Here is a 24,594-nt window from a genome sequence, read left to right as displayed (position 1 = left end):
AGGCTAGCTTGAATAAGCAGCACCCGTGAGAACCCACCCACGTGAGATTACACATTACAAAAGGCTCAAAATACTGTGTAGCCTGGGGCGCTTAGGTGGCGTAGCGGGTTAAGCGCTGACCATGTAACCGCAGGGTCCCCGGTTCGATTCCGGCCGGGGACATATCCTGCATGTCATCCCTCCTCTCTCTCTCACCCATCCTTCCTGTCTAAATCTTCTCTGTAACCATCAATAAAAATGAAAAATATGAGTGGGACTGCCCCACTCAGAAAAAAGAACTTAAAAAAATAAATAAAATACTGTGTAGCCTACATGAAAAGGCCCATAAGTAAGGGCTAGATATAAATAACATGTGGGTATTAGCAGAGAGCTGAGTCCTAAAAGAATAAATGATAGACACCATACACAGTCTCCTGCAGTCGTACCTTGCTGACGATGAACATTTCCGATCTCCTCACCACGCCATCATCGATCATGGCATTGACGCCCTCTCCCACCTCCTTCTCGTTCTCGTAGACGAAGGCCCCATCGATGTGCCGGTAGCCTGCAGCAATGGCCGCCTTCACAGCCTCCGTAACCTTACCTGGGGGAGACTGATGGGCGAGAGGGGGAGAAGAGAAAGAGAGAATGAATACCTATTTCATTAGCCTAGCTTATACACGGTATAGGCCTGTAACTCAATTATAACATTGCTTACTTTGAAATGGAATACTCACGGCTAGCTCTTTGATTCAAGAAATAGAATGTGCATTGAAAATCTGTCTCAAAAGCACAATATGCAGGCCAATTGTACATGTTTTTGAAATGTTAGGCAATTCTATCAATCATACACACATCACAAGACACTACGGTACTTTTAGCAAAAATCTGTGTGGCAACAGGGAAATTATTGCTAAGTAGAGCCTCACCCTTGCTGTAATAGATGAGGCTAGATTCAACTTTATTGTCATTGCAGAGTACAAGTACCAGACAATGAAATGCAGTTTAGTATCCAACCCAGAAGTGCAAATAGTGATATAAAACATGATATAAAACATGATACGAGGGGAAGAGCTCTGTTCCAGACTGCGTAAGAGTTGTGAAACAGTCATCATCACATAATACTCCTGATGATACTGCCTCTAACAGAACCTGAATCCCTTAGTTTCTAAACGAATGGTCTAGAAATAAAAAAGTATATTGAAGCAAATCCAGTCCATACTTCTATCCTTCTTCCTAAGGTGTGTACTTTCTTCACTCTCCCAAATGGATGATGCTTACCTACACCAAGCCAATGCTGTGGCAGTATGGTAGTTCAAGGTAGGCTATACAGGAGACGCATAGCAGTAAGCTTAATGTACAGTTAGCTCCTGAAAAGAGTTTGGAGTATGTTATTTGCGTAATTGGTGTGTAAGCCTATTACAAATTAAGTGAACTATGTAACCCTGCCTTGCATTTACATGTAACTTGCAAATAGACAAAAGTGCTGTACTGTAGTTACACAAAAGGCACAACGCTGATCTCATAATACAAAGCATGAGATGAGATGTATGCATGCATGTGTCATCTAAACTAAACAGCTTGATATTATTTCAGTTTTCATTTCAACAACGTACAGGTACCATACAACGAAATGTAGGAGGGGGGGCTCCCCTGGTGCTTGGAGAAAAGACTAAAAAAGAGGGCCAAGGGTAAAATAAAAAAGGGAAAGGAGCTGGTTGACATAAATAAAGGCTATGTACACTATCTACTATACTATATAAATACACCCAACAATGCTTCTCCATCTCCAGGCCAAAAGGAATCCATGGGAAGGGACTTTGTCTAACAAATAATAATGTCAGAAAGGTGTGCTTGACAGAAATGTTGAGTCATAGAAACATAACAGAATCGTACTGAAATGTACATAGATTATGCAATAATAGTAAGATGTGCGAAAAGAAAAAAGTAGTAGTAGATTAAAACTACTTTGTTTGGGTTCATTCAGGCCTTCAACATCTTCAATTGAAAATATCCAGTTGCTGGGGAATATCCAAAGGTCATAGCAACTGGATATTTGTTAGATGCCCATTGGATACAAACACTTCACATTGACCAATGGTTGACCAATGGTTGGGACAGAATAGAGAAAATACTTCGTTGTTGATGTGCCCTCGCGCACCGTGTACCCTCGCGCCAGGGGCGCCGCTAGAGATTCTGGGCCCCATGACAGAATATCATTTTGGGCCCCCTCCACCTAAACCACCCATCAACCTAGACAACCCGGCGGGCCTTGCATGGTAGCTTGCCACCATTGGTAGGTGAATGGGTGAATGAGATGCCATTGTAAAGTGCTTTGGAATAAGGCGCTATAGAAGTCAATCCATTTAGAACTCTTTCCTATCTGAATCCTATCTATATTTCAGGATATTTTTGACTCAGAGCCTGAATGTCAACAGTTTCCAAGTCAACTCATACATACAGGTACATGCTTTGAGGATATACAAGCTCAAGGTCACTAATCTGTTGAATCACCTAAACCACCCATCAACCTAGACAACCCAGTTGAAGTTGATGAACTATTGATGCACTGCAAGAAATCCAATGATGGCCATCTTTTGTAAATTTAATGGAAAATTACAGTTAATACAGGAACAATTTAGCCCCCAAAAAATCTCAACATTCTTTCACTTTTTTAAAGATTTGAACAAAACAAGGACAAAAATATAAATTAAATAAAGATATGAACCAAATTATAAATAAATCACACACATAAATAAAAATAAAAATCTCAACATTCTTTAACCTAATTACCTTAAGATTTGATCAAAACAAGGACACAAATAAAAAATAAATAAAGATATGAACCAAATTATAAATAAATCACACAAATAAATAAATGAAGAATTGACTTCCAAATTATAAATAAATCACACAAATAAATAAATGAAGAATTACAAGTCAAATCAAAGCTAAGCGCCGGGCCTTCTTGGTAGCAAAATCTTTAATAAGATCCTTAAAATCTAGCGATAAAGCCAACTTGCTTCCTATTGACAATATTGCAAGATTGTTCAACCTCTCTTGAGACATTGTTGATCTCAGATAGCTCTTGATCAGTTTCAGTTTGCTGAATACCCTTTCTCCACCGGCAACGGTAACTGGGAGAGTGCAGAAAATCCTCAGAGCAATGCAAACCTCTCCAAAAATGCTCTGGAGTTCCATTTTATAGATTGCATTCAGGAGTGCAAGAGAGCTACAGCCAGAGGGGAAAGTGGCTGAAAAGATTGCATTGAGATGCCTGATTTCGCTCTCAAACTGATCTGTGAGGTCTTTTTTGTACTTCTCCCTCAGTGGCTGACACACAGAAGCCATAACACTGTCACTCAACTGCCCAACTTTAAGTATGGCAGCAAATTCTTCAACAATATTTGCTGTGGTTCTGAACTGAGTGTCCAAGTCACTTATTATCTGGTCCATGGCAGAAAAAAACACAGTGTTCCGAAATGTTGTTTCTGGCCTATCCTTCTGACCTGTTTCTTCAGCAGTCTCATCATGGAACCTCTTCCTCCTCCTCTCACGGCTAAGTTCTTTTTTAAAATGAGGTGGAACCTCCATTTCCTTAGCTACCATTGATGCCTCAGACACAAGAGCATCCCATCCATTTCTAAGAGCCTGCATCTCATCTTTAAGTGCAGTTACATTAGCTAACTCTACCTCAAGTGAGATTTTCCCTGACTGGAGTATTACATTTCTGTCATCAATACATTGCAATACTTTCACCCAAATGGTGAGAAGGACAATGGCATCAAATGACATGAGGTAGTTCCTCAGACCAACAGCTTCAGATCTGGCCTCACTTGTGAGACTGCATGAGTTTAGTATGGTACCAAGGGCTTCAATGACACCAGGTAGGTGCTTTGCTACTGGTTTCACAGCATCAATTCGCGCACTCCAGCGAGTGTCAGATAGCCGGTGAACAGAGCAGCCTGTTTTTTCTTTGTATATAGCCCAACGCCCTGGAATGGCACTTACAAATGTGTAAAGGCGATTAATGTAGCCAAAAAATGTTGACACTTCAGGGCTTGACTCTGCAGCATGCACGCCTACCAGATTTAACGTGTGAGAGGCACAAGGTGAGAATGTAGCAAGATTATTTCTTTTCAGTATTTGGGCTTGGACTCCCTTGGCTTTCCCTGACATATTTGCCCCATTATCATACCCTTGCCCCCTGCAATCACTGATGTCTATCCCTAGATCCAGAAGCACACTCTCTATCATCCCTGCTATTTCACTTCCTGTTTTTTGGTTGAAATCTTTGAATTCAATGAATCTTTCAGTAATCTCCCATTCGCCCGTATCTTCATTATAATGGACATATCGTATGAGAACAACATTTTGCTCAGTGTGGGAAATGTCTGGCGTAGCATCACAAATGATTCCATAGTATATGGCATCCTCCCTTTCCTTCAGAATGGTTTTTAAAACTTTTCCCCCACACAATTCAATAAACTCATTCTGGATTCCTGAGCTCAAATAATGAGTTAGCCGGCTTTCTTTTTTGGATGTCTTGATTTTCTCTAAGTGCTCTTTTAAGAGTGGATCATAATGGGACAAAAGTTCTAGCGTACCTAAGAAATTTCCATTGTGGACATCGCCTAAATCTTTTGTTTTACCTCTAAAAGGTAAATTCCTTGTTGCCAAGCGCAGAGTGACATCAAGGAGTCTCTGCAAGAGAGCTTTGTTTTTCTCAATTTCAGACTGTAGCTCTCTCTGCAACTGATGGTCGATGCCACCTGCAGTCATAACAGAACACTGTAGGTTTTTCCATTTCAAATAACAGTCCCTGTGATTCCTACTTTTTTCATGGCGTGGGAATTTATCATACATGCGACACCACACAACATCACACATCTTGTAACCATGGTCACTATACAAAGCACTATGACATGGCATGTTTTGCTCCTTGGAGAAAAGAACACATGGTATGCAAAACAGTGCATTTGCACTTTCACTATGAATCAACCAGTCCCTTTTCACTTTTCCCATACCTTTTGCTGCTTTAGTGTATTTTAGGTACTCTGGAAATGGCTTCCCCTGTGAATCATGCGGGATTTGTTTATCTTCTCTCGTTGCTAATTTCTTGACAATAGTTGCCCTGTCCTTGTCACTCAATTTAGGTGGAAATAAACCTGGGTCAAGTGACAGCAAATGTTCTATTTCAGATACAACTACAGGTGGCTCAGTATCTAAGGCATCCTGTATCTGAGCCTCATTGTGTCCCTGGCTTTGACTCTCCATAGCTGCTTCCTCCTTCTCATCTGTGCTGCTGCCATTGTCCTTTGCTTCTTCTTCTGCCTCTTGGCCTCTGCTCTCCTCTCTGGCTGCCTTGCTTGAAGTGGGCCCTGGCATGGAGTATCCATAGGTACATAATTCATAATATGTCCTATAATAGTATTAACATAGTAATACATACATTACACCAGATTAGCTAACTTAAATGTTATCTAGCTAGCTAACAATCTTATTTTAACATGCTAGTGGTCAATGTTATTGCAATTACTGGAAGAACTATTAACTAAATATGAATATTAGCTAAATTTGTATTCAATGCTTGCATAGTAATGCATTAAAATATTCAAAATCTGTTTGTTAACCCGAAACTCCCACTGCTCACCTCCTTCTCCTTCAACTGGGAGGTGGGTTGAGGGAAGGAGTCCTGCTGATCCTGAAGCTGCATCTGTGCATGACGTGATTAGCATGTAAGTTAACATTATACTAGTTAGCAACATTGGGATTTGAAAATAAGGGATATTTCCCCCCAAAATAAGGGATATCCCCCTGCGCACCCCCGGCCATCCTCTCCCCCCACTGCCAGCATACCATACCCCTTACATTTAGACAAGGGTACACACAGTCAACCCTAACATCACCACTAGACAACCATAGGGTACCCCTTACATTTAGACAATACTTTGAACATCCCTACATTATGAAAACACAAAAGGGCATATCAATTCAGCACATTTATTTCTACATGACTTGACACCAATGGTAGTGTAGCATGGTAGTGTAACATGGTAGTATAACATGGTAATGTAGCATGGTAGTGTAGCATGGTAGTGTAACATGGTAGTATAACATGGTAATGTAGCATGGTAGTGTAACATGGTAGTGTAGCATGGTAATGTAGCATGGTAGTGTAACATGGTAATGTAGCATGGTAATGTAGCATGGTAGTGTAACATGGTAGTGTAGCATGGTAATGTAGCATGGTAGTGTAACATGGTAATGTAGCATGGTAGTGTAGCATGGTAGTGTAGCATGGTAGTGTAGCATGGTAGTGTAGCATGGTAATGTAGCATGGTAGTGTAGCATGGTAGTGTAGCATGGTAGTGTAGCATGGTAGTGTAACATGGTAGTGTAGCATGGTAGTGTAGCATGGTAGTGTAGCATGGTAGTGTAACATGGTAGTGTAACATGGTAGTGTAGCATGGTAATGTAACATGGTAGTGTAACATGGTAGTGTAGCATGGTAGTGTAGCATGGTAATGTAACATGGTAGTGTAACATGGTAGTGTAGCATGGTAATGTAGCATGGTAGTGTAGCATGGTAGTGTAGCATGGTAGTGTAGCATGGTAGTGTAACATGGTAGTGTAGCATGGTAGTGTAACATGGTAGTGTAACATGGTAGTGTAACATGGTAGTGTAGCATGGTAATGTAACATGGTAGTGTAGCATGGTAGTGTAACATGGTAATGTAACATGGTAGTGTAACATGGTAGTGTAACATGGTAGTGTAGCATGGTAGTGTAGCATGGTAGTGTAGCATGGTAGTGTAACATGGTAGTGTAACATGGTAGTGTAGCATGGTAGTGTAACATGGTAGTGTAGCATGGTAGTGTAACATGGTAGTGTAACATGGTAGTGTAGCATGGTAGTGTAGCATGGTAATGTAGCATGGTAGTGTAACATGGTAATGTAACATGGTAATGTAGCATGGTAGTGTAACATGGTAGTGTAACATGGTAATGTAACATGGTAGTGTAGCATGGTAGTGTAGCATGGTAGTGTAACATGGTAGTGTAGCATGGTAATGTAACATGGTAGTGTAGCATGGTAGTGTAGCATGGTAGTGTAGCATGGTAGTGTAACATGGTAGTGTAGCATGGTAGTGTAGCATGGTAGTGTAGCATGGTAGTGTAACATGGTAGTGTAACATGGTAGTGTAGCATGGTAGTGTAACATGGTAGTGTAACATGGTAGTGTAACATGGTAGTGTAGCATGGTAGTGTAGCATGGTAGTGTAGCATGGTAGTGTAACATGGTAGTGTAACATGGTAGTGTAGCATGGTAATGTAACATGGTAGTGTAGCATGGTAATGTAGCATGGTAGTGTAGCATGGTAGTGTAACATGGTAGTGTAGCATGGTAGTGTAGCATGGTAGTGTAGCATGGTAATGTAGCATGGTAGTGTAACATGGTAGTGTAGCATGGTAGTGTAGCATGGTAGTGTAACATGGTAGTGTAGCATGGTAATGTAACATGGTAATGTAACATGGTAGTGTAACATGGTAGTGTAGCATGGTAGTGTAGCATGGTAGTGTAACATGGTAGTGTAGCATGGTAGTGTAGCATGGTAGTGTAGCATGGTAGTGTAGCATGGTAGTGTAGCATGGTAGTGTAACATGGTAGTGTAACATGGTAGTGTAACATGGTAGTGTAGCATGGTAGTGTAGCATGGTAGTGTAACATGGTAGTGTAACATGGTAGTGTAGCATGGTAATGTAGCATGGTAGTGTAACATGGTAGTGTAACATGGTAGTGTAGCATGGTAGTGTAACATGGTAGTGTAGCATGGTAGTGTAGCATGGTAATGTAACATGGTAGTGTAGCATGGTAGTGTAACATGGTAGTGTAGCATGGTAGTGTAGCATGGTAGTGTAGCATGGTAGTGTAGCATGGTAGTGTAGCATGGTAGTGTAACATGGTAGTCTATCAGTATCGGATCGGGACATCCCTAATAATAGGTTAAAAATACGTGACATTTACGGGAAAATATACTCGTCGGGAGTGTACTGTAAGTTAACTTTACTTGAAGTTAATGTTAATTAGCTAGTGAGCTAGCTAACTAGATCATCTACACAGTGATTAGCTAGTGCTAAACCACACAACGTTGACTAAGTGACATGTTATGGGCCCCAAAAGAAGGTCTGTGAATAAATACCTTTCTTTTTAAAAAACGTTGTGACTAGTTGTCGTCCTTTTTTCTCACTCTCCTCGTTCTTTCTTTTTTCTTTTCTCTTTTGAGAGCCTGACTTTGACTTTGCCAACATCGTCTCTCTCCTTGTCAGAATAGCGGTAACGTTCCTCTAGGCGGCTCGCGGAATCTCGCGGAATCTCGCAGAATCGAGGCTCGCGGAATCTCGCGAAATCTCGCGGAAAGTCGCGGTGGACTGAACCATGCAATAAAGAGGGGGGTAAATAATAAGGCTTAATTTTGTCAAACAAAGAAACAAAACTCCAGTTTGTTTCTTTTGTGACTTTTTTTAATACACACAGTCGGCTACATTAACTTCCTTATGATAATATTAATTCCAAAATTCCAAAAAAGATTCTCTTGGGCCCCTGTCAGTGCTGGGCCCTTAGAATCGTCCTAACTTACCACCCCCCTAGCGGCGCCCCTGCCTCGCGCACCAAGCTCGTACCAAGCTCGTCAAACCAGCCAAGCTCGAGATCAAATAAGCTGCGCCTCACCATTTCTCCTGCTCTGTCATTGCCCTCTGGCGTTAGACAGTTTTAGCTAGTTTATTCATCTGTGTGATCAATTGTGATTATTTAATCCGTCAAACGTAAGAGCCTGTCAGCGAATTGATGAAGGTAAGCAAGCAACTAGCTAAAAACTGACATTGCCACCGACAGCTAGCAGTCCTGACTGACTGACCACCTGAAAATTACCTGAAAATTATCATCAACACATTTGAGTAGAAACGTTGTGTTGTTTTTGTTCAACTTCTGAGGTAAATATGGTTTGTAAAATGTGTAAAAGCAAACTTAGTAGTGGGCTAGTGGCCCTGGTTGGCACGTCAAGCCAACTATCTGTACTCGCTAGCGATGGGTAATAATGTCTCGTTCCCTGAAATGTGAACATCGAATTTAGCTGAACTGTGCTGAATTAATTACAACTAGTAGTTTAGCCAGTATTAGCAGTAATAGTGAGAAGTTATCTTTTATTTCAAATGTTTTTTATTGAGCCAAAACTTGTTCACATACATGATGTTGTATCGACGCTCATTTTCATTTATAAGAGATACAAAAATATATTCACTTATCTTCAAATATAGAGACGTTATCTTTTGATCAATTAAATTACAATGTAAATGGACATTATAGTCCGTTTTTGATCAATGGACTCATTCAATTATTTAATGTTTGATAGAAAGAGAGATGAATAGATCAGGGGGCTATTGAGAAAACATTTGTAGCTGCAGCCCCCAAGTGAAATTGTTAAATTGTATTAATTACATTATTACACATTACATAAAACATGTTACGTTGATGGGGATTAACGGCAGTTCGGTTGTGTAGAACTACTTGCCCACATCGTCATTCATCGTTTTCATCAATCATGACGCGGGTGCGCTCCGGGCCCTCTCCCTGCTGATTGCGCGATTTCCTCTGTGTGTGTGTGTGTGTGTGTGTGTGTGTGTGTGTGTGTGTGTGTGTGTGTGTGTGTGTGTGTGTGTGTGTGTGTGAAAACAGCCAAACAGTTAGCAAAATATTGCTCAATATCCGCTCTTATTGGTAGCCGCTCAATATGGAGAAGGCGGTGCTTCCTGTACCCATGAGCTGGATACTGTCTGTCTTATAGTATTGATCAACCCACTGGTCTTGTGCGAATAACATCCTGTGTGTGGCAGAACTGGTTGTTGGCTCAGCATTATTGTAACAAATTGTTTCCAGGATGTCAAATGCACTGTTAGTATTTATGTCCTTTAGAATTGTACTTTGTATGTGGACATAAATAAAGCATTTAAAATGTGTGTGTGTGTGTGTGTGTGTGTGTGTGTGTGTGTGTGTGTGTGTGTGTGTCTAGCTCCGTAGTATGAAAAATGCACGCAGCTCCAAGTCCAGCAAGAGCCGACACTCCCAAGGTCCTGGACCCAAGTTGAAGCGACTTGTGCGTAAGCCTGGAGTGGGGCCAGGCGCAGGGGCCAGGCGCAGGGTGCCCTGGAGTGAGCCCCGGGTCAAGCTGGTGCGTATGGGGCTTGTAGAGGGCATACTCGCAGGAGCCAAACCTGTGGTGGTGCTCCACAAACTCACCATTCACGAGTTGGAGAAGTTCAAGCGAGATAAGGATGGGAATGTTTCTGCTGATGTGCGTAAGCCTGGATTGGGGCCAGGCGCAGGCGCAGGGGCAGGGGCAGTGGAGGTGCCCTGGAGTGAGCCCCGGGTCAAGCTGGTGCGTATGGGGCTTGTAGAGGGCATACTCGCAGGAGCCAAACCTGTGGTGGTGCTTCACAAACTCACCATTCACGAGTTGGAGAAGTTCAAGCGAGATAAGGATGGGAATGTTTCTGCTGATGTGCGTAAGCCTGGATTGGGGCCAGGCGCAGGCGCAGGGGCAGGGGCAGTGGAGGTGCCCTGCAGTGAGCCCCGGGTCAAAGGGAAAGGTAAGGGAGAGCAGCACCCTGCTTTGTTTGGACAGTTTAATTCCGTGCTAACCTGTTGACATTGTGTTCAAGTCTCTGAATAATTAGTTTGAGTACATTGAAAGGGATTTTCCACTTTTAAAGTGTACATAGCGACTAGCGGCATCACTAGTGTAACCTGTCTTGTCTTACCTGCACTATTGCCACCTTATCTTGTACTATGCCTATTATGTTTTGTCTCTGATGTCCTGTACTACTGACACGTTTTATCTTGAATTATGCTATAATAATGTCAGGATCTTGAAGCCTAACAATTTTACTCTGTTACACTTGTCTAATGTGATGTAAACAAATAAACTTGAGACACTGTAATCATGTTCCTCCTCGTGCTGATAAGGAAAGTTAGTAGGGACGTGACGTGACGTGACTCTTTTGTTTAGACCCTGGAGCAGAACCAGGCGTACACGGACGAGGAGATGAGGGAGTTCGAGGAGCACCTGAGCCAGCAGGAGCAGGACCTCAACCAGAAGGCTCTGGACCTCCACAACCAGAGGCAGGAGCTGGAGAGGCAGCAGGAGCAGCTCAACGCCCAGAAAGTAGAACTCCAGCAGGTGAGCTCAGCAGCCCGACTCTTCAGCAGCTCCCCCAGGCTCTCATAACCCTCGTTGATGTACGACATGTTCTGCTGAACCACCATCAGCTCTGTGGACGGTTAGAGACCAGACAGGTTCTCTTCAACATCATTTACTTGAAAACACAGTATTGCCATCCGACAATAAGTGACAGTATCTCAACAAGGATACATACAGTATACTTTTCAGCATATTTTGGTTCAAGATAAAGACTTGTATATCAACAAGCCATTAGATTTACAGCTTTGTGATGGTAAGTTGTTTTTGTTGGCACTGGCCATAGCTGTAGTTGATTAGGTCAGACAGTCAGTCTTGTGCTTTAGATACTGATATGGCCCCATTCATTCCCTTATCAAAGACACATTTTCAATAATGAAGTTGAGCATCCTGAAGTCCTAGATAATTGGTCTGTTGGTCCTTGAGAAGCACACACCTAACTCATTTTCCACAACTATGATATTGAATACATTTTAGAATACTGCATGTTACTTTCTTGGGAAGATTTATGTAGGGACTTAGTATTGGGTAGTTACACTAATAAATCCGAGAGACAAAATCACCACAGTTTGTTTGTGATCCACAGTAACTGTATGAGTGTGTGAAATGGTATTAAGCCAAGGAAGCTGGTAGATGACTGGATGAACTCTTCTTAGGAGGTCTTGATGAGTCAAAAAAAACAAAAACAAAAACAAAACAAAAACAAGAAAAAAAAACAAAACAAAAAAAACAAACAAACACTATTTACTTCACATGTCCGACTTTGTCACTCTTGATTTAGTGCTATATTCACGTGAAGCAGAACTGATGGATTCATCCACGTTCAAGAGGTTCTCTGCAATTTTGGATAACATTCTCGAGAGTTTGGAAGATGTTGACTTCACAGCCGTGGGTAAGTAGTCTTCAAACTTGACTTAGATGTTTGTAATGTTCAGGGGTTTGAATGACTGTATACAATACCATGGATGGGCAAGATATCTTATTGAATATTACATTCAAATTATATTAATGTAAGCCATAATAATGTTAGGACGTTGATGCCAGAAGTGTTTTATTGTGAGCCACTGTGATTTCCCGTTAGATGACGACGAAATCCCGGAGCTTCTACTGGGGAAGGATCAGCTGAGTGAGCTGGGCAGCGAGTCTGCCAAGATCAAGGCTATGGGCATCACATTCAAAGTAAGGAAGGGAAGAAACACACACAGTGATGTGGCTATGCAGGAGTTGTATTTTCTAATCCTTGGGGGTGTTGCATTGTTTGGCTCACTAATGGTCATCCCTCTTCCACAGCTTCCATCGGATAAGTTGGTGAAGGTATTGAACATCCTGGAGAAGAACATTCAGGATGGTTCAAGGCTCTCCACGCTGATGAATCATGTGAGTTCTCCTGGTGGCCAAGTTGAGACAGGATGTTTATTGGGAGTCTGTTCAATCATTGACAGTTGTAGGTAAACATGCCCAGGCAGAATGATGTTCTGCAGTGAGTGGGGTTCCCACTTGTCTTGAACGTCTTCCTCTCTCTCTAGGACAACGATGCAGAGGCGTCTGCTGACGCCTGTCTGACAGCACTCAACATCATGACGTCGGCACGCATGCCCAAGGCCGTGTACATCGAGGACGTGATCGAGAGAGTGCTGCAGTACACCAACTTTCACCTGCAGAACAGCCTCTACCCTCACTACAGAGTGGACCCACATGGAGGTCAGCACCCCACCGTCTTATCTTAAAGCAGTTGGAACAAATCCCTTTCATATGTGGCAAGAGCTGGCCACAGAGGGATGTTGTTGGACTATAGTCACACTCATGATGCTCAATTAGTGAGTGCTCAACAAAATATTGATCATGTTGTGGTAAGAGCACAGTGTCGTCCACTCAGAACTCGCGACCAATATTCTGTAAACTCCTGGCATAGTGGACTGAGGAAAGGGTTACAGATCTCTAGCTCTAGGCATCTGTTTATTTCATAGTTTCTCCTCTTTTCCTCTGTCCTCTCTATTCATCTCCCTTTCTCACCCAGGTGGCTTGCTGAGCCCGAAGGCCAAGAGAGCTAAACGCTCTACACACAAGCAGAAGGTTATAGTCATGCTGTACAACAAGGTGTGTGGCATTGTGACCAACATCTCGGAGCTATTGGAGATCCAGCTGCTGACTGACACCACCATCCGGCAGGTAAGAGAATGTCCCTACAGCTATTCCTGGGGTTACAACTCCTCATGACATCGGACCTCTGGCCTGTTCCCTGTTCACTAACTAACTGACTTATCTCTCTCTCTCTCCCTCACTCTCTCTCTCCCTCTCTCGCCATCTGCAGGTATCCTCCATGGGCATCACTCCATTCTTTGTGGAGGGTGTCAGAGAGCTACAGCTGTGTGGCATCAAACTAGTGACTGCGGTAAGAATCCAAATCGAAAGAGGGATCCCATGAGATCCAAGATGTGTTGTCTAATATTATCCTTCTGGCCGTCATCTATTTTCTCTCCTGTAAATCCTCGCTTTGTTTCTTCTGTTTGTGTCTGGTGTGGTGCCTTTTTTCCTCAGGTGTTCTCTCGCTATGAGGAGCACAGGCAGCTCATCCTGGAGGAGATCTTCACCTCTCTGCCCAGACTCCCCACCAGCAAATGCAGCCTCAGGAACTTCAGGTAACTACACTTCCAGGAAGCGCCATGCACGTGGTAACACCACACAGACAGGCCCCCTGTGTCCATCCATAACGTATTTCTGACAAACTCTACTGTGTTGATTAATGAAGTTGTTCCTACTTTGAGTGCATTGACTCATCTTCTTCAGTATGTTGAAGTGGTGCTTGTTGTGTTCTTCCAGGCTGAATAGCAGTGATAAGGATGGAAATCCCATGTACATCCAGATGGTCACTGCTCTGGTGCTTCAGCTCATCCAGTGTGTGGTGCACCTCCCCTCTGACAGGGACCATGATGAGTATGACAAGAATGTGAGGAAAGCTAGGAGTGTTTTTATAGAAATCTTGGCCAGAGGTGATGATTTCCAAGACGTTGACAAGCGATCACTCTTTTCCTAGGTGGATCAAGACCTCCTGATCACAAACTGTTATGAAACGGCAAGGACAGCGGCGTGGAACTTCCTCTCTGTCTTCTTCAAGAAGTAAGATCGTCTAAAAAAATCTCTGATTGAGTCAGTTGTTATCATACATGATTTTCAGGGCTCCAATGTGTCCTAGAATGTTCGCAATGTTCAGGAATATCATGGTGCAAGATCCCTTTGTGCTCGAGGTCTTTTACCAAACCGCTGTGTTCCTCTGCCCCTCTCTCAGGTGTGGTAGTAAGCAGGGGGAGGAGGATTACCGGCCACTATTTGAGAACTTTGTCCAGGATCTGCTGTCTACAGTGAACAAGCCGGAGTGGCCAGCAGCTGAACTGCTACTCAGTCTACTGGGCCATCTACTTGTGAGTCTCCATCTATTCATCAGTTCAATCACCGAGCAGCAGTAGAGCTATTGATAAAAGCATTGCAGAATTTGTTGAGTTGAGTTCCTGTTGTTATTGCGAGTGGGGGGTGGGGGGGGTCATTATACAGCCACTGACTGTCTTCTCTCCATCATCTGCCCCACGTGCACCAGTTCAGTAACAAGCAGACAGAGATGGCCCTGAGGGTGGCATCGCTGGACTACCTTGGCACTGTCGCTGCCCATCTACGCAAAGATGCTGTCCACAGCAAGATGGATGCTAGATGCTCCATCGACCGCATCCTCAAAGAGGTAGACCATCTGAACCATCTACGCTTAGCCACATCCTCAAAGTTATGTCTCATTCTAAATGTGTGCACTTTCTATAGCATATTACTGCACTGCTCACACAATGATTTTGCTTTACCGTTCTCAACCTAGGCCACAGGCAATGATGAGGCCCAGCAGCTGCAGAAAATCCTGTTGGACTACCTGGATGACAACGCAAAGACAGACCCATCTCTAGTCGTGAGTGTTTTCACTACATATGCCTATGCTCATCTGAAGAAAGCTTCTAGCATGTCCCATAGCATTGGGTCCATTGTAAGAGACTAGGTCCCTGCACGTTTTCTAAGCTTAGTAGATTATTCAATTGGTGAATTGTAACCATTTATTTCGGTTGTTGCCTCACAGTTTTCCAGGAAGTTCTACATTGCACAGTGGACGACCGAGACGGAGAAAGCTAAGTCTCAGAATCAGAGGGACGAGGATTCGTCTGAAGGCCAGCACCACGCCAAGGACATCGAAAGCGCTGGAGAGATTATGCAGAGAGCGGAATCGTGTAAAAAGTACCTCCGCAACATTATCAAGACCGTGAGGTAGGCATTAATCCTCACCGGCCCATTATGTTTGCAGCACTCTGCTGTCATACGTGATGTAAAGTGTGTCCTCCACTTGTTGGCAACGACAAGTTCTTTTTATGAAGATGAGTTGACACATCCTCGGTTTCTCTTCCCCCCCAGGAAGAACTCTGACACTGTGGACTACAAAGACTCCTGCCTCATTGTCAGATATTTGGCCTCTATGAGGCCGTTTTCGCAGAGCTTCAGTGTTTATTTAACACAGGTAAGACCAATATCACGATGAGGAGTGAGGGATGACTTTGTTCCCAAGTGGGCGGTGAAGGAATATAAAACCGGGGCTCTGTTCCCTCTCTCCTCCCACAGATCCTGAGAATGTTGGAGGAGAGTGCCATCGCTGTCAGAACTAAAGCCATGAAGTGTCTGTCTGAGGTGGTGGCTGTAGACCCTAGTATTCTGTCCAGGGTGAGTCTTGTCTGCTCTTCCCAACACTTAACGGCAAGCTCCTCGAACCGCGGGACTGATCCACAGACATGCTTGTATACAGACATGCTTGTATGCATCCATGCATAGAATTGTACTAGTCTTCCTTCGATCGAATTTGAGATGTGTGTGTGCTTGCGTGCGTGTTCACAGTCTATATGCCAATGTTATCATTTTGAGGTGTTAACTCGTGTTTCTTTTCTTCACACTCAGCACGCCTACCCTCTGAGTTGTAAATAGACTGTGTTTGCGTGTGGATGTGTCTCCTCACACCTCGTCTCCCCTCTCTCCTCAGTTGGACATGCAGCGCGGGGTTCACGGTAGTCTGATGGACAACTCCACCAGCGTGCGGGAGGCTGCGGTGGAGCTGCTAGGCCGCTTTGTGCTGAGCAGACCCCAGCTCACGGAGCAGTACTATGACATGCTCATAGAGAGGATACTGGTAAACATCATCACACATAACAACACACACCTGAACAAGCTGACACATATCTAACACATATTATACTCAACCAGTCACAGAAGCTAAGTACAGTTCAGAGTACGTAACTTATTGGCGGGGGGGGGGGGTGTAATAGTTTTCATAGGCCTTTCTATGGACTTTATGAAAATGAACATCCATCAACTAACAGGGAGCTGTGGGAAATGGAACTGTGCCCACGACATTGGCCACCCCTAGCTGAGAGTTCATTCCAAGTGTAAAAGTTCACATAAGGTAAAATCCTCATGTGTAGCCACACTGCCACCTAGGGATCTACAGGAGTACTGTAGGCTTTTCAAAATGTAAACAAGAGTTTTGATCTGCCCTGCAGAAGTGACTCAGATTGTTATTTGATCTCAAGTCAGGTGATTGACTGGCTTTGTTTATGACCTGACACATCATCATATTTCATACATGGTGAAACATTTATTTTGGCTGCACAGTAATAAAAACATATAAAAATGCAGTGATTCATAACGAGCAGTGATGCGGCGTGACTGAAGTGGCCATGTGTCCTCTCTCTCTCCACAGGACACGGGTATCAGTGTGAGGAAGAGGGTGATCAAGATCCTGAGAGACATCTGCCTGGAGCAGCCCACCTTCAACAAGGTCACTGAGATGTGTGTGAAGATGATCCGCAGGGTCAACGATGAGGAGGGGATCAAGGTGTGTACATGTGTATAATAGTTGTGTGTGTGAATCAACGGATACCTATTAGGACTGAAACATGTTACCTGTATTCATGCCAAAATGTATTCATTCATGCGCTCTTGCAGAAACTGGTGAACGAGACTTTCCAGAAACTCTGGTTCACCCCGACACCCAACAACGATAAAGAGGCCATGACCCGGAAGATCCTCAACATCACTGACGTGGTGAGTACCAGGGGTTAACAAGTGAAAGAATTAACTGTCCAAATGACTATTCATGTACATCTGTCTGGCTATTTGAAGTCTTTTTTTTTTTCCGTCTCTTGATCTGTGATTTTTTTTTTTCTCAGGTGTCTGCATGCAAAGACACAGGCTATGACTGGTTTGAGCAGCTGCTTCAAAATGTGAGTAGTTAATGTGTCTTTGAACGTATAAAGCCTGTGGCGTCCATGGGAAAAGTGAGCCTTACGTTTTAAATGTTAAGCTTTTCATGCAGTGGGCCTCCCTCCACTCACCATCACCCCATCCTCTCTATGTAGCTGCTCAAGACAGAGAAGGATGCCGCCGACAAACCAGCCAGGAAGGCCTGCGTTCAGCTGGTGGACAATCTAGTGGAACACATCCTCAAATACGAGGAGTCTCTTGCTGGTATGACTCTCACTCACGGCTGCCTTTGATATTAAACCAATGCTTTTGTTTTGCAGTATCGTAACAAGGTGCACTCTTTCCGTTGTGGACTGAGATTAAGGTAGAGAGTTGTGTTTCTGTTTCAGACTGTGAGAATAAGGGGGTGAACTCCGATCGTCTGGTGTCATGCATCACCACACTCTTCCTGTTCAGCAAGATCAGAGCCCAGCTGATGGTCAAGCATGCCATGACCATGCAGCACTACCTGACCACCAAATACAACGTAAGAACAATGATGAACATGTTAATTTCAATTTGTAAAATGTTGAAATGGTTAATTTCACTGAATGTATGGTTATGTGTATCATAAAATACTAGAGTGAATAATAGAGTGATGTGATGTGCAAAGAAGTGCCAAAAAGTATCAACTTTGTTATATGGAGCTCTAGGGCCATCTAGTGGTTGGTCATTGAAAGCACACCTTTTCCAACATAATGTCCAACAGCTTAGCTTTCATGAATGAATGAATGAATGATGAATGAATGGTCTTTATTGTCATTGCTACAGTACAGGTACCAAACAACGACATTTAGGAGGGGTGGCTCCCCTGGTGTTAGGAAAAAAAAACGAAAAAAACAACACAAGAAGGGAAGGAGCTGGTTTACATAAATAAAGGCTATGTACACTATCCACTATCTACTATACTGTACAGATAGACGACTAGGGTTGTCATATTACACAATAGTGTTATTGCACATTTATTTAAAGTGTCGCAGTTTGCAGGCTTGAAATGTACATATTTGTGCCTCAGCACTACACCTGATTTTTTCAGTCCAGCAGCTGCCATCAATCCGTCCAGACTGTCCAGGGCCCAGAACCTAGGTCTTTTCAGCCTGTCTGGTGGACGGCATGCATTTCTATGCCTGTGTATTGACATTGTCTGTGTTTGTAATGTGTTCTCACAGACCCAGAGTGACTTCATGGTGATCTGTAACGTGGCGAAGATCCTGGAGCTAGTGGTGCCTCTGATGGAGCATCCCAGTGAGACTTTCCTCACCACCATAGAGAAAGACCTGATGAAGCTCATCATCAAACACGGCATGACGGTCAGTCTCAAGTAAAATATACTGCTTGTTGCAAGGAACGCTGTGAAAATAACAGTGAAGTAACAAATAAAAGGTTAAGAAGTATATAATAATAATAATAATAATAATAATAATAATAATAATTTCACTTGATCTGTTTTTCAGGTTGTGCAGCACTGTGTGAGCTGTCTGGGAGCTGTTGTGAACAGTGTCACTCGAAACTATAAGTTTGTCTGGGTGTGTTTCAACCAATACTATGGTGAGAATAACTTGGATTAACACAAGCATAGCTGCAACACTTGATTTAACACCCAATGGAAACTAAAATCCAGCATCTCTTGGTCTCTCATTGCCCTTGTGTGTCTGCAGGTGCTATCTCCAAGGTCAAGAGAGAGGACCCAAACAACGCTAATCTGATTTCTAATAAACCGTCTCTTCTACGCTCACTATTCACTGTCGGGGCGCTCTGTCGCCACTTTGACTTTGACATGGAGGAATTAAAAGGCCCCTCCTGCAAGGTAGGGATAGGAGTCCAAAAAAATATTAATAATAAAATAAAATAAATATTTTTAAATTAAAAAAAACCCAAAATGTTTACATTCAATTTATTTTCAATAGCTGATGTTTTCTCCCCTCTTGTATCCTACAGCATGTCATCAAAGACAAAGTGATGGAGCTTCTGCTTTTCTTCACCAAGAATGAAGATGAGGAGGTTCAGACCAAGGCCATCATTGGTCTAGGTAAAACTCACTTCCGATCATGTTATTCTGCTTATGAAGACCTTCCTATGCGATTCACATTGTGTGATGGAGTCACATCTGTCATTCACCATCAACGACTCCTTTTCACTCTGGCCCATGGCACTTGTGTTAATATACCTCCCCTCTCTGTCCTCCTCGTTTCTTTCTCTTTCTCCAGGCTTCCTGTTCATCCAGTACCCAGACCTGATGTTTATGCACGATGTGAAGTGTTTGTACAACGGCATCCTGTCAGACAGCAAGTCCTCTGAAGCCCTGAAGATCCAGGTGCTGAAGAACCTGCAGACGTACCTCCAGGAGGAGGACTCTCGCATGCTGGAGGCCGACCAACAATGTGCGTCCCACACAAGCCCCTCTCACCTCTGTGTCCATGTATTCACATCCTCACAGTCGGAGGAGCAACTCGTCATGTCACTAAAAATATATATATTGGGGCCTTTGGATCATGCCTCTAATGGTGTTAGTGCGGGCCACAGTCTAGGTAATTAATGGGAAACACTGGGTGTCATCTAATTGGTCCTTGTGTTTGCATCCTCAGGGAAGAAGCTGTCTAAGCAGGAGGACCTGAAGGAGATGGGCGACATCATGTCAGGCATGAGCAGCTCCATCATGCAGCTGTACCTGAAGCAGGTGCTGGAGGCCTTCTTCCACACACTGTCCACCGTACGCCACTTCGCCCTCAGTGTCATCGCCCTCACGCTCAATCAGGGCCTCATCCATCCTGTGCAGGTACGCTCTCACCGTACGGCGAAAACACACCGCAAGCAGCGTCCTCAGCAGCAAGTGTGTTTAATTTCGGCGCCCATGTTAACGGGTTCGAGCAGCCATACAGCGCGCTCCCAAGCGTGTCACGCTGGCTACCGTGGCACACCATCTAGAGATAAGGACTCTTGCCTGTTTTGTCCGCGTGCCGAGTGTGTTGCAGGCAAAACTCAAAGTAGAAAGATTGGGCTGGCAGTAGCAGCTCCACAGTTAGAACCACAGAAGACACGCAGCAGCCAGTGTGGAAGCCGCAACAGTGAGAGCCGCAGCAGTTCCGCCACGCACTCTGCTGAGATTGACGCTTGCGGTGTCTTTTCGCCGTTAGATACACTCACACAAGACTAGCACCTGTCTGATGCTTAGGAAAGACATACAGTATATGATGCCTGGCAATGTAAAAAAAAATCAATTTCTACAAAGACAGTTTTGGAACCTGTGTGCTTTTTTTCCTTCTCAGTGTGTGCCGTACTTGATTGCCATGGGAACAGACCCAGACCCCTTCATGAGGAACAAGGCTGACCAGCAGCTGGTGGAGATTGATAAGAAGTATACAGGCTTCATCCATGTGAGTGTTTAGAGGTTGGCCTATAGGCTTTGTGTGTGTGTGTGTGTGTGTGTGTGTCATGTAATCAATACATGACGATTTGTTTTTGTACAGATGAAGGCCGTGGCGGGGATGAAGATGTCCTACCAGGTGCAGCAGGCCATCTGGGCAGCTCAGGGTACGGTGATCCGCGGTTACCGGCAGGACGAGCACTCTGCTCCCACGTCACTCACGTCACGCCACTCAGCACTCTGCTCCCACGTCTTCACTATGGTCAGAACGAACCGGCAGCACAGACGAGACTTCCTCATCTCACTGCTCAACCTGTTCGACGACAGTTCTGTGAGTTCCTTCTTCCCCACAGAGAGGAAATCACTTTTTTTCTTTTTCTTTAAAAAAAAAATCCAGATATGTTTTACCATGTTGCTCACTTAGACATATCATTTGTATAGTGTGGACAAGCTAAAGAGTTTGATGAAGTAGTCATGACGTTTCCCCTTGCAGAAGACTGATGTGAACATGCTCCTCTACGTTGCGGACAACCTGGCCTGTTTTCCCTTCGTGAGCCAGGACGAGCCCCTCTTCATCATGCACCACATCGACATCACAGTGTCCGTGTCTGGCAGCAATCTACTACAGTCCTTCAAAGAGGTGAGAAACACACAGCAACCTGCCATTGTAGTTTAAAGATGAAGCACACACGACATGCTTATGAAAACAGTTGAGCTGTTCGTGGCTCCGGTCGTGTTCCTATCTGATTTTAGAATCCCTACATTAGATTAGATTCAACCTTTTTGTCACTGCACAGTACAACGAAATTTATTTTTTGCTCTAGGCACAGGGTCAGCCGTAGTCAACGCCCCTGGAGCAATTAGGGATTAATTGCCTTGTTCAAGGGCACAACGGCAGTGGTAGGCACCTTAGATATGATGTCAGCAACCCTCCAGTCACCAGCTCACATGCAGCTCCCTCCTGAGGCTGGAATCGAACCAGCGACCTTCCGATTGCTAGCAGGCCTCTCTAACCTCTAGGCTACTGCCGCCCCACAAAGTAGGCTTTGCCTTGTTGTGACTGACTCCCTCCTGCTCTCTGCAGTCTCTCCTCAAAGAGGCTTTGTTGTGACTGACTCCCTTCTGCTCTCTCTGCAGTCTCTCCTCAAAGAGCCCAAACGGAAGGAGAAGAAGGTACGAGACAGGAAGTATTGTTCCGAGGAGGAAGATGAGGAGGAAGAAGAGAACGAGCGGCGGAGCGGCGGGTCTAACAGCAGTGACGACGAGGAGGTGGTCCGCAGACCCAAGAAGTCCAAACAGGCACCAGTGGAGTCGGACTCGGACTCTGACCTGGACCTGGAGGATGTGGATAAGGTGATGCAGCGGTTGCCTGATAACTCTGTGTCTCTGCTGGACTTTGCCAACGCCTCGCAGGGTATCCTGCTGCTGCTGGTGCTGAAGCAGCACCTGAAGAACTTCTACGGCTTCTCGGACAGGTAGGCCCCAGCTAGTAGGAGCACAACAAACAAAAAACTGGATGTGAGATTATATTTTGTGTCGCATACAGATCTTCTCAAAGCTACTTATTTTATTATCCTGTTGCAGTAGTCTGTGTTATGTGTAATACTGTTCACTAAAGCATCCTCTATGATTGTAGTAAAATCCTGAAGTACTCACCGACTGAATCAGCCAAGGTGTACGACAAGGCGGTGAACAGAAAGGGTACCGCGCACTTCACCCCGCGCCAGACACTAGATTTTCTGAACAGTGACCTGGCCAACGTAGACCTCACCTATGACATCAAGAAGAGAATCGTCAAGCAGTACCTAGATGTAAGCATTCTGTCTCCCCACGGCCTCTTCTCTTTCTTATAAGTGATTTTTTTTTGTTTATTCTGACTTCCTAAGGCAGTAATGGAGTCTCTTTCAGAAGTAAATAAAAAAGCAGTGTAAACTAGAAAGGGAATGTCTGGACACACAGGTTGACACTCTTGTCTCTCTCAGTTCAAGTTACAGATGGGGCACTTGGACCCTGATGAAGAGGACGACGAGAGTGACGGAGACGAGAAAACCCCCGGGGTGAGCCATCTGAAGCACCTGGGTTATAGCTGTTAGACAGGGACTTCACAGTGTAATTGTCCTTAAGCAAGTTTGTCCCTCCTTCAGGAGTTTGTTGTAGAGAAGGTGATGGACCAACGGGTTCTCGTCAATGGGAAGGTTGAATTCCTTCTAAAATGGAAAGGATTTCCAGAGTGAGTACAACCTGGAAGTGCTTCCCTGGTATGGGGCTATGTTTGTAGAATTCAATGTGAATTATTGGCTTGGTGATCATTTATTTTTTTTATATTTCAGTACGGAGAACACATGGGAGCCTGAGAAAAACCTTAAATGTCCGGAGCTGATTTCAGCGTTCCTTGAATCTCAGAAGAATGTAGTGGAGAAGCCTGATTCCAACAAAAGGAAGTCCTCCACTGAGGAGCCAGAGGAAAACAAAGCTAAGAAGAAGAAGGATTCGGTGGGTGTGCTGACTGATCTGCAGCTGTGGTTATCAAGTGTATGTGCATGCAATGATTGTACCCACTTAGATAGCCTTTTCCATTTACACCTGTAGGTCTTGAATTTTGTTGGTATTTTTCTGAATTAGACTCTGTCCAAAGAGTTTGAGTCCTAAAAACTTTTAGTAAAAGTTTGTGAATTTATTAGTTTTATTAAAAAACAAAGATGAACCGGAAATTCTGTTGTATGATAGTGGTCTAGTCTATTGCAAACTAAAACTGTTAAGTTAAAGGTCTCACTGATGTAAACGGTTACAGCTCGAAGTGGCGGTGAGGTCTGGAAAAATATTGACAAGGTCTTTAAAAAGTCTTAGAAAGGTATTGAAATTAACCTCAAGATTCCTGTATATACCCTGATGATGTCTCTCAAGACCTTCACTTGTGATAGATACTGAACCTTGTGTGATCTCTCTACTTATGGGTGCAGGTTGTTAGTAATGGGTTGTAGTTATGAACTGTTGTGTAAGTTGTAACACTCCACTGTTCCTGTTTTCAGTCATCACGGCGAAGGAGGGGTGGCGACGAGGCCACATGAATGAAAATGTACGTCATCGCCCTCTCCGGCCCCAAGTATAAAGACCGGCCACAGATCGCCCGTGTCATTCAGAAGACCAGCACGGGCTGCAGTGTGCACTGGATGGCCGGCTCCTACTCTGGCATTTGGGCAGAGGCCAAGAAACGGGACGGACGCAAACTGGTGCCTTGGGTAGACACTATCAAGGAGTCGGACATAATTTACAAGAAAATCACCTTGACAAGTGCACACAAGCTTACGAACAGAGTAGTGCAGACTTTACGGTCACTGTACGCAGCCAAGGACGGGACTTCCAGCTAATCAACTACAGCTTCTCAGACAGGCACCCTTTGCAGCCAAACTCTATGAAGATCCAATGTTTTCTAAACCAATACAGAAAAGACAAATATTACACACAAAACAAGACATGTATGGACAAGAGAGCGAGGGAGAGGGGCAGAGAAAGTACTTTTAATCTGGATGCAGGACATGTTTAAGTTAAACAGAAAAAACACACAAGAAGGAAATGTTTGGAAAACATTGTGTGGGAGCTCCTTCGCTGTTGTGCAGCAACTCGGTTGTTTGATTTTTACTCCCACTGTATAATAGTTTAACAAAAAACCAAACAAAA

General features: G+C 44.0%; 1 protein-coding gene and 1 pseudogene across 2 annotated transcripts in view; both read left to right on the top strand.

Annotated features, from left to right (window-relative positions):
* Positions 1 to 12,044: 12,044 nt before the first annotated feature.
* On the top strand, positions 12,045 to 24,364 carry LOC308163366 (nipped-B-like protein B; the record flags this gene model as incomplete). The annotated part of the gene is given in 35 exon segments (XM_080537556.1): positions 12,045 to 12,129; positions 12,319 to 12,416; positions 12,528 to 12,614; positions 12,764 to 12,938; positions 13,255 to 13,406; positions 13,549 to 13,629; positions 13,776 to 13,876; positions 14,058 to 14,184; positions 14,272 to 14,354; positions 14,524 to 14,656; positions 14,821 to 14,967; positions 15,097 to 15,183; positions 15,349 to 15,533; positions 15,678 to 15,780; positions 15,882 to 15,980; positions 16,294 to 16,440; positions 17,011 to 17,145; positions 17,256 to 17,354; positions 17,480 to 17,533; positions 17,669 to 17,777; positions 17,903 to 18,039; positions 18,722 to 18,862; positions 19,007 to 19,100; positions 19,211 to 19,359; positions 19,491 to 19,581; positions 19,760 to 19,933; positions 20,138 to 20,328; positions 20,819 to 20,926; positions 21,020 to 21,247; positions 21,410 to 21,556; positions 22,054 to 22,391; positions 22,553 to 22,727; positions 22,899 to 22,973; positions 23,946 to 23,981; positions 23,985 to 24,364. Coding segments are annotated over 35 exon segments (4,671 nt in total). The 3' UTR covers positions 24,285 to 24,364.
* The window catches only part of LOC308163482 (cohesin subunit SA-1-like), a 29,595-nt pseudogene continuing 28,991 nt past the window's right edge, over positions 23,991 to 24,594 (top strand). The window contains exon 1 of the transcript in view: positions 23,991 to 24,172. The product of the transcript in view is annotated as a cohesin subunit SA-1-like (transcript). The remainder of the gene's footprint in view (positions 24,173 to 24,594) is intronic.

This window comes from Nansenia antarctica (assembly GCF_963989245.1).
Source record: "Nansenia antarctica genome assembly, chromosome: 8".
In the NCBI taxonomy this organism is placed as follows: Eukaryota; Metazoa; Chordata; class Actinopteri; order Argentiniformes; family Microstomatidae; genus Nansenia; species Nansenia antarctica.
This window is presented reverse-complemented; position numbering and strand designations above follow the sequence as displayed.